Source organism: Gekko japonicus, unplaced genomic scaffold (assembly GCF_001447785.1).
Source record: "Gekko japonicus isolate JY-2015 unplaced genomic scaffold, Gekko_japonicus_V1.1 scaffold55, whole genome shotgun sequence".
NCBI lineage: Eukaryota > Metazoa > Chordata > Lepidosauria > Squamata > Gekkonidae > Gekko > Gekko japonicus.
This window is the reverse complement of record NW_015160837.1, coordinates 501,182-517,442: the sequence shown is the minus strand read 5'-3', so window position 1 is coordinate 517,442 and position 16,261 is coordinate 501,182. Positions and strand designations below refer to the sequence as shown.

Here is a 16,261-nt window from a genome sequence, read left to right as displayed (position 1 = left end):
ATGATCGATCAAGCTCTGCTAGCAGTTTTTATTAAGAACAATTGTTAACATGCTCTGATGTTGGGTCTTGTTGCATGGACAATTAACAGCAGCACTGGAAAACATACATTCCATAGAAACAGACAAACCCGGATTGCACAGGTATCCCTTTGTGGGTTTTCTAAGCCTTGGAAAACACTGAAATGTGTACAGCAATATGTAACCAGTAAATGAATCCTTATTGCTTTATCATTTCATGTTTTGTTTCCTAAAAGCGATATTTAGACCTGGTTGGCCGTGGAGCAGAGCAGCCAGTACAGGCAGCAATTCTGCCCTACTAATCTCTTCTAGACCTAGACACTATCCTTGACTTTCAGTTGGTACACAGCCAAAAGTAGTGTGAACTGGCTGCCAAGGTACTGATCAGAACCCACAGACAAACCAGTCAGGCATGGGTGATCAGTGTGGGCATCAGATAAAGTCATTAACCCTTGCATTCACAATCAGCTGTAATCACTGCTTTCCGTCAACCTTGCCCTGTTGTGTGCTTACAGTTGCTAGATAAGAATAACCTTGATCTGTAATTGAGGTTCTTTACGCTCAACCTTGACCAATGTCTTCTGGCATGTGAACACTGAGAAAACCAACTGCACCACCTAAAGTTATGTAATAAAGAACAACACTTGTTACCCTCCCTTCAGGCACAGCCCCAAGTGTACTAGCTCACAAAAAAACTACAGAGAATGTAATGGATATGATGAATATTAGAGAATCAAAACCCTTCAACCCAGGCATCAACAGGAATGGAAGCAGATGGCTGTCTGTGTTTGTAAGTTTCCATCCTCCTTGTTTTCTGCAGTCCACTTTTCTGATACGTCACCATCTAATTCCAATCTTGGCCTCAGAGGGCATACCAAAAAATTCACTGTGGGGCCATGGCAAGCCAAGGGGAATACCTAGGTTTGCACAAAAATGCAAAAAGTTTTTTTTTCAGTGGGTGGGTTAACATCCTCAGAACAGCAACATCTGTGCATGCACAGTTCTTGCTGGGGGGGGGACCACATACTTCAGGTAGCATTCTGCATTACTACAGAATAGTAATAAGTAGAGGAGGAAAGCAATAATGCCAAGAGAACATAAATTGTGGGGAGTGGAACAGTTGACAATGGGGAGAGGACAAACTAGCAGGTAGGGCAAACAATCAGCCAGGCAAGGGCACAGAGAAGGAGGGGGGGAGAGGAAAGAAAAGAGGAACTGAGGGGTGGACACAAACGCCTCCAGTCAGGCAATAAACAGAGGCTTGTGTGCCTTCAGTTCCAAGCTACTGTTGAAAATGTAGCCATTATATACTGTTAAAAGTATAGCCATTATATACATTATATAAGACCACTTGGCTACTGGCCCCATACAGTGTGGAGTCAGGGACTGCCAGGGGAGTGAGGATAACAAAAGCACCAAACCAGACCACCCACAGATAAAGTTGGACTATCTCTATAGGGAAATCCAAGTACTGCCCCCCCAAGGTTTTCTGAATTGATCAAAAGACACCTCGCCCCATCAAAAATGTCCAAGAAGCACAGACTGTTGAGAGTCAGTGGAAGGGGGAAAAGAGCTAGGGGTGAGACTAGTCACTGAGAGCATACAGAAATATGCACTGAGAGCATACAGAAATATGAAGGGGAAGCTTATTTCGGGGGGGGGAGAATATTTTCAAGTTATTTCCCACCATCCTCCGCAATTCCTTGTGGGCTTGTATCTTGTTACCTCTCATACAGGGGAATTTTAAAATCCAGCAGTTAAAGTAAAACACCTATTAAGCTAATAGACTATTACACCTGGGAAAGTAACACAACACTATAAGACCATACCAGGGTTGTTTTAAAATTTGTTATAACAGGCTTGTAAAACAGCCACTCACCTGACTGTGTGTGACAAATGAGAATTGCCTTTAGGTAATCAGGCAAGCAAACTATTCACTGCCACCACCCACCTTTTAATGCACAAATGACTAAGGCAGGCAAATCATGAATAGGCACGTTAGCAAAAAAAAACCCAAAAAACAACTGTGGACCAATAACTATGCACACACAATATAATATAAGACATCATGGCTGCACTGTAACCTGCACTAGTCAAAAAAACACCATTGAACTTAGCAATACACTGTACGTGTGAGGGGAAAAACATTCACATCTAAATCTGATCTTATCTTTGTACTTTAACCACCAAAGAACTCTATCAACTTGTTTACTCAGATATTTTCTCTTTCAGTCCAGTGACATATTCTGCTAGAGTTTTCTGCACAGTTTCAAAATAGAAACCAGTCTTATCTGATCGAGTGGGATTCTTCACCTTGCTAACCTATTTCCTACACAATAATCTTATGTTTTAATACCAGTGGCCTTTTAGTGATCATTCCCAAGGCACACATGCCTCACACCTACATATAATTAAACCAGAACAGCTATTATACCAGACGCTGTACCACCAGCCCACAGTTCTCATGTACATAAAAACAAATCAAAAGTGCAAGAAAAAAATCCATTTTATTTTTAAAAGCAGGGCATGAGAGAAAAATGTTAGGGATGGGCACGAACCAGCTGATGAACTAAAGTTTGTCAGGAATTTTGGCCTGTTTGAGGTTTGTGAATGGATGTTCGTGAACTGAAGAACCAGGACAAACTACCACGAATTTTGGTGCAATTTGTGGTGGCTTGTGACAGTTTGTGAAGATAATTAAAAGGCAGTTCGGAAGAAAATTCAAAAGGATTTGGAAAGATAGACTCAATTAAATTTTTCCTGGCTTGGAAACATTTCTGCAATAAAAATTAACATTCTCCCAAAAATTAATTTTTATTCCAGATGCTCCCAATTGAAATACATGACAAGATGTTGAAAGATGGGAAAGACAGATAAATATATTTATATGGAATGGCAAGAAACCAAGGGTTAGATTTAAAGTTTTACAAGATGGGGAGGGAAAAAGAGGTGGCCTAGCAGTTCCTAAATATCAAGTCATATTATCAAGCAGCTGGCTTGGTTTGGATCTCTGACTGGATTAAAAACCCTATCGAAAGACTGGTGAAGAGCACAAAGCAGGGTTTTCAGGAGAAACAGCTGGGAGCTCCCCGCTGTTCAGCTGTTTGGTTTAAATGGCTCGGTTTGGTTTAAATTGCAGTGCCATGAACCACACAAACCAGTTCAGTTCAACGAGGCTCCCAGTTCAGTTCGCGGTTCATTCAGCCAAATTGCATCGTCCAGGTTTGTGCCCATCCCTAAAATAAATTTCCAAAGCAAAGTATTCATACTACAAGGTTCAGTAGTATATTTAAAGGTGACTGTTACATCAGTAATAGCAGCTGTTACTTTTATACACTATTTATATACTACAGTATACAATATCTTTGTGTACCATAGTTCTGCCAATCTGATACTCAGAAGCAGATATAAGCCATAGCTTCCAGACCCAGTTTTGTATTCCATAACCCAAACTCCTTAAAAAAAAATCATTGTATAGTACTACCTTAAAGGTAAGCAAGTACTAAAACTTTCTCTAGTATAGCAAAATACCCACATATAAGCAGTTAGTATGGAGTACCTATTACCTGTTTCAGAAACATAAACTATCAGGTCCTTTTTTAGAACCTTATCAGACTGTTTTCTAACTGGATGCTTCTTTGATTTTTTCATCAACTGCATCTCCTCTTCAGAATCTGCATTTAAAACATAACAGCATAATTATTTAACATCAATACAAACTTGAAGAAAAATGACCCTGAATAAGGCTTCCTCCTAATTCATGCTAAGAGCTATGAGCCATGTCATGCTAGGAGGCTAAACTGAACCTGTAAAAGACAGTTTTGTTAAACAGAAAACTCACATATGTTGCTCCACCCAAAAAAGCAAAGCATGTGGTCTCTATACTTCTGGGATCCCTGCAGGGGTGGTTAATTTGACATTCCTCATAGCCCACTGCTATTTATTTGCTCAGCACTTCAGATGAAAACTGCTAGTGCCCACTTTAACTAGCAGGCTGGATACAAGATGTTCTTTTAGCTCCTACATAGCATAAGTGCTTGACTCAGCAACAGCCATTCCAAAGTGAGGATCCTGACAGAGTGTGTGAAGAGATGCTGCCTACCACCCATATACTCAGCCCTTGCCCACATCCCTACTAACTAGCACATCATACTATCCACTAACATCTGGATGAAGGGATTGGACACTTCAGTCATAGTAAATGCCTCATTAAAATTGGGAGTAGTCTGTCACCTTGAAGGAAGCAACTGACGGAGTTTTATGACTTATAGACCAACGCTGACGAAAGAGCAGAACACAAACATTTTAATACACAGCAAGGGCCATAATCAAAGGCAAAATGCCACCCACATATTCTTCATGTGAATGGTTTAAGACCAAGAGAAGAGCTGGGCAGACGTGACCATTCTTTCCATTTCTATTCTTGCTCGTAATTTGAATGCTGCTTTCATGAGTTTCTATGTTCACAGAACATGACAGGCAAATGATGAAAAGTAAAATTCAAACTGACCACTTATGAAGATGCACCTTTCACAAGAAAGTAGTTACAAATATTTACCAAGCTGTTTTGGGGTGAGCTCCGGTGCTTTTAGAAAGTGCCAGCAGTGTCACCAAAACTCTGCGTAAGAATCTCTGCATCCATACATCATTTTGCTGGATGGGATACCCACAGCTTCTATTTAAAATTCTCCCTCAAAAAGTTTTCACATATATTGGTCTATGGAAAATAAAGCTTCACTTTGAGCTTTCCAATCTTAATAGTTTTGATAGTCGAGAAATAAGAATACCGGATGGGCCTGTAGCTCATATAGTAATCTGCCTCCTTTTGTATAAAGTAAATCCCAGGTTCAGACCTTACCATCTCAGGCTGAAAGGATGACTGGGCTAAAGCAAGCCTCTGGCCAAGACTTAAGTCAGTTATTTCCAGCCAGAAGAGATAGACTAGGGCTGGGTTAAGAAACCAGTCTGACTTGTGATAAGGCAGCGTCATATCTGCAGATAAGAACAGCAGAAGTACCAGCCTATGCTAACAAAACCCATGCTATCAGGTATATTCAATATACTCATTTTGCATAATCTAGAGGTAAGAATTATTTCATTTCAAAGAAATCCACCAGAATTAAGCCTATTCTACAGGATCAAAATTAAACTAAAATCTAGAAAGTAAATTATCTCAAAGATACTAAATAGCCACAGACAAAGCAATCATAAATGTTACCTGAATCATAGATTATCCTCTTCTTTTTGGTAACCTGCCTTTGTTTGGAATCCTCTTCGGGAGATGAATTCTTCACCTAGTTGCAACAGTTCACTGGTTATTCATTAGAAATCCCTCTAATATCCGACCATATCTACATAATGCTCAGTCAAATAGAATTCTCTTATGGGATCAACTTTTATCACATTGTCACATATTATCAACATCCTCAATGAAGTTACATGACAGTTACTTCTTAAAATGTACTCAGTGATAACTATGGGATCCCAAATTGCAGAAGACAATTATGAAAGGGACCCACTTTTCACCTGTAGATGAGCATTTCTCCATTGTTATAATCTGACCCTTGGCATCTTGGTGGCCCTTCCTCAAAGAGGCTTTTCTAAAACCTAATCATGATCTTTAGCTGATTTGAACACTGTGTATAACCCCTGTAGACTAAACACTGTATACAAAATAGTCTAAACTATCCATGTTTCATGACTGGGCCACTATCCACCAGATGGGACAAGACGTATCTGCACCAGAAGCAGACTTCACACAGCGTACAAGTAAGAACTGGCTAGCTTCCCATTTTAATAGCTCAACCCAAAATAATCTGTGGTTAGAATTAGATCCAGGTTCTCAGCCAACCCTAAAGAGGCTGCATAATGTTGTTTATACCACTATTTTATGGAGGGTTTTATTATACTTTGCAAAAAACCTCCATGAGCTGCCTTCAAAGTGGCTTAAAAATCTCCTAACTGAATACGGTTAAGTACATGCAGCCTTTTTAGCAGCCTTGCAGCTATTTACACTCACAGCAATCAACAAAAGGCTTCTATGCAGGTAAACCTTATGTATCTCCCTTCCTAGCAAGGGAGCCAAGCACTCCAAGGAATCTGTTAGTAGTTTGCGACTCGTAGCTCAGTGGTAGAGCAACTAGGTGAAAAAGCAACTAGGTTCAATAGCAGCATCTCCATGTGTATTAGGGAGGAGTCCTTGCCCAAGCTTTACTACTGATCTAAGCACACAATGCTGAGCAAGGTGGAGCATTAGTCTGATTTAGTAAAAGACAACCTCACGTATGTCAGTTTGCTCCTTCGGTTGGATTGAGAAAAGGGAAAGACAAATCGAGGGGAGGACAAAAACTGGCTGCCTCCATCTATGCTTTAGAAACAACCAGGAGATGCACAGTAAAGAATCCACCAACCAACAAAAACTGTGTATGAACTACAATTACCACAAAATTATGCTGAGTCATATACTGTAACGTTTATGTGAAAATATTGCAATAAGAATAACAATAAATTCAGTGGAAATATAACTCTGGCTACAAATATTGTCTACCTATATAATACACACTGTAACTACTATACGGGTGTTCACAAAGGGTACGCCTGCTGTGATGCTTCTACAATCAAAATTCCACAAACGTTCAGGAAGCAGAACAAAACTGGTAATAAGTCCTCTCACAGAACAGGTCTCAACCACGTGGTTCTTCTTTTTTCATAAAGAAGCAGGCTCCACCAATGCTTGTAGTTCTTCACAAAAAAGCAGGTTCCACCAGTGCTTCACGTGTCTGCTAGCTGGCTGTTCAACCAGAAGTTTATTTGACTTTGTTGAAGGGCTGTAGAAACGTCATGAGGCTTTGCAAGAATTTATACAATGACTTATAGGTTCTTCTTCTGATGAAGCATCAGCAATACGCAGAAAGTTTATAGCTAGCAAATGCGTGAAGCACTGGTGAAACCTACCTTTTTGTGAAGAACTACAAGCATTGGAGGAACCTGCTTCTTTATGAAAAAAGAACCGCATGGTTGAGACCTGTTCTATGAGAGGACTTATTATCAATTTTGTTCTGCTTCCTGAATGTTTGTGGAATTTTGATTGTAGAAGCATCACAGCAAGGCGATAGTATCCTTTGTGAATGCCCATTGTTTTGTATGATAGTAGATACAATGTGCATTATATAAGTAGACAATGTTTGTAGCCGGAGTTATATTTCCAATGAATTTATTGTTATTCTTATTGTAATATTTTCACATAAATGTTACAGTATATGATTCAGCATAATTCTGTGGTAATTGTAGCTCATACACAGTTTCCATCTATGCTTCAGGCAGGATATATAATACAACTCCAGAGTCCAAATGAGTACACAGAATTAGTTCAGCCATTCTTTGAATCCTTCTCTTTTTTTAAACCAGTAAGGCAACTCTTAAAGCCACTGAGAAATTACAAATACATGCATTAGCAAAACAGATTTAAATATGTCAACAGAGAGGTTAAGCCCACCTTGACTTCCTTCGATTTCAACTTTTCGCCTTCCTTATCTTTGAGTTTCTCAGGCTTTTGGGCAGTCTCATTTTCATGTTTCTTTCCGACATTCAGAACTCCAAAGAACTTCCGAATATCCTGAGGAAAATGAAAAGAGTTTTAAAAGCAACCCAGAATTCACTGATCGGTGATTACGCATTTTAGGATACAGCTTAGATAGCTCTCTCTAGGATTATAAAAGCAAAAACCTAATACTAATTATGATTATTTTTAAAAGTATATACCTACATTGGATACACTCTAAGTCTTTCAAAATGTAAATGATTCATTGGTCTTTGGACTTCATAATTTTAAAGGCTGCTTTCTGAATTAAACAACAACAACAAAAAGAACACAGTATCACAGGTGATCAGTATATTTGTACACTAGGCTGAAATCCTGAATGCACTTACTGCAATATCATGGTATGAAGCCTTAGGAAATTCATAACCAAGAATCTTTCCAACTCTAAGCATATTGCACAGAAGTACATATCAGAGAAATCACCAGAACACATGTGCAGTTCTGGAGGCCTCACTTCAAAAAGGATGTGGACAGAATGGAGCGAATGCAGAGGAGGACGATGAAAATGATCAGGGGCCTGGAGACCTACAAGGAAAGGCTGAGGGTCTTGGGAATGTTCCATCTGGTGAAGACGCATTTGAGGGGGGACATGATTGTTCTCTTGAAGTATCTGAAAGGCTGTCACTTAGAGGAGGGCAGAGAGCTGTTCCTCTTGGACCCACAATAATGTGCTTAAATTACTGACGGAAAAGTACCAGCTGGATATGAGGGGGAAAATTTTTACAGTAGGAGTACTATCCAGCAGTGGAAATGGCGAGCTCCCCCTCACTGGTACTTTTCAAGCAGCAGCTGGATGAACACTTCTCAAGTGTTCTCTTTAGGCCAGTGATGTGAACCTTTTAGAGACCGAGTGCCCAAACTGCGACCCAAAACCCACTTATCTATCACAAAGTGCCAACATGGCCATTTAACCTGAATACTGAGGTTTTACTTTAGAAAAAACAACTCATACATTAACTTAAGTTGATCCAAACAAAGTAAGGAAAGCAATCCCAAATGCTTTCATTTACTTAAAATTATTTGGCAGAGAATTCGACACTTTAATTATGGTCTGGGCCTGGCTGGGGCGATGGCACGCGTGCCCACAGAGAGGGCTCTGAGTGCCACCTCTGGCACCCCTGCCATAGGTTCGCCACCACTGCTTTAGGCTGATCCTACATTGAGCAGGGGGTTGGACTAGGAGGCCTGTACGGCCCCCTTCCAATTCTATGTTTCTATATTCCCCAATTCTAAACCTATTACTTGGATAGGCTAATGAGGTCTGATCTTGCTGAGACTGAAAGGGGAAAAAAAAAGATCTTGGGGTGATAGTGGATAGCTCAATGAAAAAGTCAGCCCAGTGTGCTGCAACAGTGAAAAAGGCTAACTCTATGGTAAGGATTATTAGGAAAGGAATTGAGAATAAAACGGCTGATATTGTAATGCCCCTGTTATAGATCTATGGTGCGGACTCATTTGGAATACTGTGTACAGTTCTGGTCACTGCATCTCAAAAAGGACACTGCAGAGCTGGGAAAAGAACAGAGGAGGGCAACCAAGATGATTAGGGGGTTGGAGCACCTTCCCTATATGAGGAAAGGCTGAAGAGTCTGGGACTTTGAAGTTTAGAAAAGAGATGACTAAGGGGAAACATGATAGAATTTTATAAAATTATGCATGGGGTGGAGACATATATTTTTTTCTCCCTCTCCCAAAATACCAGAACTCGAGGGTGTCCAATGAAGCTGATGGGCAGTAGGTTCAGGATAGACACAAGGAAATACTTCTTTACACAGAGAGTGATTAAAACGTGGCATTCACTGCCAGAGGATGTAGTGATGGCCACAGGAATAAACAGCTTTAAAAGGGGATTAGATAGATTAATGGAGGATAAGTCTATCAATGACTACTAGCCATGGTGGCTGAGAGGAACTAAACCTCTGGATCCAAGAGCCAGGCAACATCAGGGGAAGGCCTCAGGCTCTATGCCCTGCTGTTGGCCCTCCAGACGAACTGGTTGGCCACTGTGTGAGAGAGGATGCTGGACTAGATGGACTATGGATCTGAACCAGCAGGGCTCTTCTTATGTTCTTAAATATGACTCTATGCAATCCAACAAAATCAAGTATGCTCTTCCACTTTCTTGCTAAAGCACCCCAACGCCAGAGGTGCATGATATGAAAGTCTCCTTCCTCTCCTTAGAGCAGCAGCTGGAATGGTAACAAAGAGGTGGTCAGGAAAAGTTCTCCTAGCAATTGTGCAATTGACAAGGTTTTCTCCAGCTTGTCCAAGAGACCAGAGAAGAGGGACCTTCGCATTCAGAGGCAGTAAACCTCTGAATGCTAGTAATACAACCTGATTCAAGGCACGTTTACTCAAGAGTTCAAAAGATCTCCTAAATGTGCACAGAATACTAGCCCTAATCTGCACCAGCTTCACAAACAAAGAATTCAAGCCTCTATCCTTGTCCTATCTTTTCAAAGCCAGGCTGGTATTAAACCACGAATGCTAACTGAAGTGATTAGAGAAAGACTTTTGAGGTTCTAAATGCAAACCATTTTGGCGGCAGGATGGGTGAACCGTACTTTTATCAAGAGCCCCCCACCAAAAAAAAAAAAAAAAAGCAGAAGCAAATTTATTGGTGATTACAAATTAAACTGATCAGATCTGGGATTCCCCCCCAAAAAAAATCTTTTAAAAAACTTAACTAATCAGTCGAAAAGGCAACCAGAAACACCTTCTATCAACCACAGTTAGGGGAAAGTATCAACAGAAAGAGGAAGGCCCTGAAGCATTTCATAGACAAAAATGAAGCAGCCAAGCATGAAAAGGGTTTCTGAAGCTGAAACTAAAATGCTCTCAAGTTAGTTTCGGCTTTCATCAGCAAAACTAAGTAAATGCCAACTAAATGCTGAAATTCCTAATCTAGAGTTAGAAACACTACAGAACTCCAAAGATCTTTGATCTGAGGCTGCAAGCTTTCAGTTGGCCTCTATTACTATCCCTCCATAAGTAAGAATTAGCAGGTCAAACTTTTTGCGGCCTGACAATAAATACTGACTCTGAATCACTGCAGACCAAGCAGTACTTAAAGATAAAGCTATAAGGATTGATTACCACCCCCCCCCCAAAAAAAAAGGTTTCAAGCTGTTTAATGTCAACAGCTGGAGACATATACTTACAAATGGTCTTTTCCATTGACATGGACTTCTACTGAGCATAAGTCAGATAATTACAAAACATCATGGTGATCAGCAAGAGACAAGAAGTTATACAATACAAACAAACAGTACTCATACTCATGTTAAAGTAGCCAGGCCTGGAAAAGCATTTCCAGTTCTTAATCCACAGAACAAAACACGTAGCAGGTCAGCACCCAATAACTAACGCTCAAAAACAGTTTCCACATCAAATATTTTCAGGACTTGCGCTACCGAGCACCAGGATTCTTCCAGCTCTACCCGTAACAATGTTTGAATGATTTCAAGCAGTAATGTTACAGAACCTGGAAAGAAAAAAGCCTAACTCAAACTTGGTAAAGATACTACTTTTCTTTTTTTCTAAACACTTATTTTTGGAAAACAATAATCTAATTCTTTTCATACCTGCTCACAATCTCTGTTCCCGAGGACAGCTGCCATTTTAAGGGCAGCAAAAGAAAGCAACCAGAGTGGGTTTTATAAGACAAAAGGGGTGTGGCCTCTGGACTCGGAATTACCCAGCCAACAATCTTTTTTTCTTTTCCTTTCTCTGGAAAAAGCCATAGAGTTCTTTAGAAGTAAGGCCCTCTGAAGGATCGACTCAGCCACCGGTAGGTGAAATAGCTGAGTAGTTACACAACATTCCAGAATACTTGCAGGGCTATCTCACAATACCTGCCTTGCTCTTGAGCCAGTGCTGCATACTGGTTAGAGAGCCAGGCTAGAATCTGGGAGGCCCACTCTGCCATGGAAGCTTGGCAGCTGACCTTGGACCAGACACATACACTCGGCCTAGCCCACCTCACGGGATGGTTGTGAGAATAAAACGGAGGAGAGGAGAACAACAGAAGCTGCTTTGGGTCTCCACTGGGGAGAAAGGCGAGGCATATAAAATGTAAATAAACATTGTCCCTTTATTAAAAACATCATCCTGAATGATCCACATAAATTCTTTTAGCCTATTTCAAAACTAAGAGATACAGATCATGCAGATAACGTTATTTGCTCAGTAGAAATCTTTATCTTCTTTATCTTTAACATTGACTCCCCACCTTCCAAGTACTCGAAGGCAAAGTAGCTTAAACAAAATGTACAAGTGAGAAATTAACCTAGTTCTCCCAGTTCCAGCTCTCGCTCAGTGACAAGTGTCCTGATCTTTCCGTCCCTCTCCTGTTTTCAGGGGAGCTAGCCACAACAAAGTCCAAAGCTGCATTAGACAGAATGATGTCTAATGACCAAATTGTTCCTCTAGGAAGAGGAAATGTGGCATTTTTTCCCATCATACACAGGACGGGACGGCAGACTTTCTGAAAGGACAGGCTTGATTTATCTACCACCTCTGTTCTCTGGCTCAGTTTTGTACATTTGTACTCTTCCCGGAGCTGCGACACAAACTATTCACCTGTTTATATGTACACACACCAAAACCAAAGCAATCTTGGCATGCTTCCATCTCCTCTTATTAGTCTTATTAGTACCGTTTTTTAAGCCTACAACACACAGCAAAAACAGCACAGAATGTACAGGAAGGGCATTTGACAGCAGCAACACGCAGCGATGGACACATAGAACACATAGAAATATGATCTCCACAAACACTCACATTCATAAAATCTCCCAGCCATCACTGCTTCATCCCATTAGGAAAACTCCTAATGCAGCTCACAAAATAAACCCCGGCAGAGCTTGTGCTGTGCCATTTTTCAGCATACTTCCTGACTGAACGAGATGATATACTTTGTAAAACTCTCTAAAATTGTGTTCGGGCGACTCATACCCTACCATTTGTTTATGAATATATAAGATTTCCAACAGCACCATTACTAGAAGTAATCTGTTAACTTTCCCCATGCTAAACAGTGCAGGTGTGTCCGCTGAATGATTACGATTTTATGTGAATTTTCTTTAACTGCAACAGTTGTTTAAAGAATGTTTAAGAGCTACAGCTAGCAGCTAGTTCTGTTGCAACTCACTGAGCTCACGGAAGATCAGTAATTCACAAACCATCTTTTTGAATGGCATTTAGAGATCCTACTCATACATTTGCAAGACTTCAAGTAAAAACCACAATAATCCATACCTTCTTTAATAACATTGTGTGTGTGCAGGAACAATTTCAAATATAGACGGCTATAAGAACATAAGAGAAGCCATGTTGGATCAAGCCAATGGCCCATCCAATCCAACACTCTGTGTCACACAGCGGGCAAAACCCAGGTGTCATCAGGAGGTCCACCAGTAGGGCCAGAACTCCAGAAGCCCTCCCACTGTGGCCCCTCCAAGCACCAAGAATACAGAGCATCACTGCCCCAGACATAGTACTCTATCTATACCTTCTGGGTAACAGCCACTGATGGACCTCTGCTCCATATGTTTACCCAATCCCCTCTTGAAGCTGTCTATGCTTGTATCTGCCACCACTTCCTGCAGCAGTTAATTCCACATGTTAATGATTCTTTGGGTGATGAAGTAATTCATTTTATCTGCTCTAAACCTAGTGCTCATCAATTTCATTGAGTGTCCACAAGTTCTTACATTGTGAGAAAGCGAGAAAAGTACTTCTTTCTCTACCTTCTCTATCCCACGCATAATTTCCTAAACCTCTATCATGTCATCCCTCAGTCGTCGTTTCTCCAAGCTAAAGAGCCCTAACCTCTTTAACCTTTCTTCATAGGGAAAGTGTTCCATCCCCTTACTCAATTTAGTTGCCCTTTTTTAAACCTCTTCCAATGCTATATTTTTTTCGAGGTTCGGTGACCAGAATTGTACACAGTATTCCAAATAAGATTGCACCACAGATTTATAAAGGATCATTATGATACTGGCTGATTCGTTTTCAATTCCCTTCCTAATAATCCCCAGTGTAGTATTTGCCTTTTTTATTGCAGTCGACATTTTCAGTAAGTTATCTATCATCTATCATGACTCCAAGATCTCTCTCCTGGTCAGTTACTGCCAGTTCAGACCCCCATCAACATGTATTTATAGTTGGGATTTTTTGCTCCAATGTGGATTACTTTGCATTTTCCCTCGTTGAACCTGTCTATGCTTCAACCCTATACTCAGTTATCCGATTATATCCCACCGAAGCCAATGTGTTTCACAATGCTATCCTAAACAGAATTCCATCCTTCCAAGTCTACTGAAATCAACAGGATCAAAATGGTGAAACTCTGTTTAGGATTGCACCATTAGGCAGGCAGCAAACCAGACACAATACTTCTTTGTTTTCAAAACAGAAATCATAAAGAAAGAGCTATCTTTTTCATGCTTTTAAGCAAAATGTAAAAGTTAATAAACTCCGGCAGAACAGTCATAACATTCACTGTACATGAGGACAAAATTTTCTGTACAGACATTACTTGTATACAGGGAACAGATCATTACATATCCACGACTATTTTTAAAATATTTATTTTACTGTTACATACAACTTCTAAATTGATTTCTATCCAGTTTCTACCAAGGCCATGCTTTCCAAGCTTAAACTGCTGCGGCATCAGGCGCTCCCAAACAATTTACTGGCCATACAGGTGTGTTTTTACTATTATTTCAAGTCTGACTGCTTTTAGATAGGTCTTTGATGCCATGTATACACGACATCTTCCTACAACATTTTCATGTGGAAAAATCAAATGGGTCACTCATGATGGTATTTACTTACTTTTTGTACCCTACTTCTCTCCCCTGTGTGGACCTCAAGTGGCTTATAACATTCTCTCCAACTTCATTTTACACGTGCAACATGCATGCAATGTCTACAGATAACTGTTCCTATGCCAAAGAGTCCAAATATCTTCTCCATGTGACCATGCCCTGACAATCCCCACAGAACAGTCAGCACGTGATCTGTGCAAACTCAACAGACAGAGCCACAGCTACTTGTAAGCAATTCAAGCGATTGCTCTGTTGAAGCCTCAGCTGCCATGATCACAGAAATCACCATCAGGAAGATGTGGCTGCATCTATCAGCAGCCCAGGTTACATCCAGCATCCAAATACACATGACAAATATACATGACCTCTGGCATGCAGATATACCCACAGGTAGGCATGTTGGGCACATCATACAGAGAAATAATGGAAGTTTGAACTTTAAGCCCATTTCACACTGTGCTTTTAGGTGCACACCAAAGATGCTTTAAGTATACACCTAAAAGGTACAATGCATGGTTCACTGGACCATTTTATAGAAACCACCATCCGTATTTACTAGCACTTTATGGAAATTGTCATTTATGTGAATTTTATTGTATTTTATTGTTTTATCGTATTTTAACTTGTTGTACGCCGCCTAGAGCCAGTTTGCCTTGGCAAGGCGGGATATAAATCGAAAGCAATAAATAAATAAAAATGTGTGATCACACTCAACACAAATCACCAACTGGCGGCAGCTCCTGTCAAATGAACACAGGCTAGCAAACCGGGGTTTCTTACTGTATAATGCCTGGTGTTGTGAAACACAGTGGCAACCACTCGGAAACTAGCCAGTCAGTCACAGGCCAAAATTTCTGCCTCCTGCCACCACCAAAACATAGTTTCCAGAACAATGTCCGCAACACTACCTGCTTTGAGCTTTGCAACGCTTGAGCCAATCAAACAGTTAAGACCTGAGTCTAATTGTATCAACGATGAGAAGAATCCAGGTGTGATAAAGGGATGAGAAAGTCCAGTGGAAGAATGGGACGGCGGAAGGGAAGAGGAGGGGGGGAGCAAAACAATACAAATATATTGAATAAAATGAATACAACTTTGTTGGTCTTAAAGGTGCCACTGGACCAACGTTCCCTCTAAGCTGTGGAGTCTTGTGAGCAAAAATTCTACTTTGTGAGCCACTGGCATTAAAGTTGTGAGCGAGCGATTTGGCTTCTGCATAAATTAGTTTGCTCTGGAGCCATCCTTCCTGAGCAAAGACAAAAATGTGTGAGCTGGAGGCTAAAAAACTGTGAGCTAGCTCACACTAACTCAGCTTAGAGGGAACACTGCACTGGACTCTAATGCAAATCCAGGGGTTTTCATCTGGAGGCGAAGCGGGGCCTCAATGCGAGTGGCGGAGGCGAGGGGAAGAAGTCATCTCTACAGATACAATCGCCCCCTCGGGACCCCCCTACCCCCCAACTCGCAGGCAACCACGATGCAGTTCTATCGACCACCACGGGCCGCCACCATGACACCCCGTCGGGTTTCACGCCCTTATCGAGGCTGGGGCGGCCAGAACCGGGGACACCGAGCTTCTTCCCCCTCCTCTGGCTCCCCCCCCCCCCCCCCCCCCCCCCCCCCCCCCCCCCGCCCCCTTCCCAAGGAGACCCCCCCCAAGGGGGGGGAGACTGTACTTCCCTCCCCCTGACGCGCACGCGCTCACCATGCTCGCCAAGGCCGGAATGTTTCTCGGAATGTCGGTTTATGCCGTTGGCGGCGGGTCAAGCGACCGGGGTTCCCTCCCTTTTAACCCCCCCCCCCGTCC

The 16,261-nt window shown here is 41.4% G+C and overlaps 1 protein-coding gene across 2 annotated transcripts in view; it reads right to left on the bottom strand.

Moving 5' to 3' along the window:
• The window catches only part of RFC1 (replication factor C subunit 1), a 52,696-nt gene extending 36,465 nt beyond the window's left edge, over nt 1-16,231 (bottom strand). For both annotated transcript variants that reach the window (XM_015418206.1, XM_015418214.1), the window contains exons 1-4: nt 16,160-16,231; nt 7,514-7,633; nt 5,237-5,312; nt 3,585-3,692 (exon numbers count right to left, since the gene is read on the bottom strand). In XM_015418206.1, the coding sequence (XP_015273692.1) occupies nt 3,585-3,692; nt 5,237-5,312; nt 7,514-7,633; nt 16,160-16,162 (307 nt within the window). In that variant the 5' untranslated portion in view covers nt 16,163-16,231. The remainder of the gene's footprint in view (nt 1-3,584; nt 3,693-5,236; nt 5,313-7,513; nt 7,634-16,159) is intronic.
• Nucleotides 16,232-16,261: the final 30 nt, after the last annotated feature.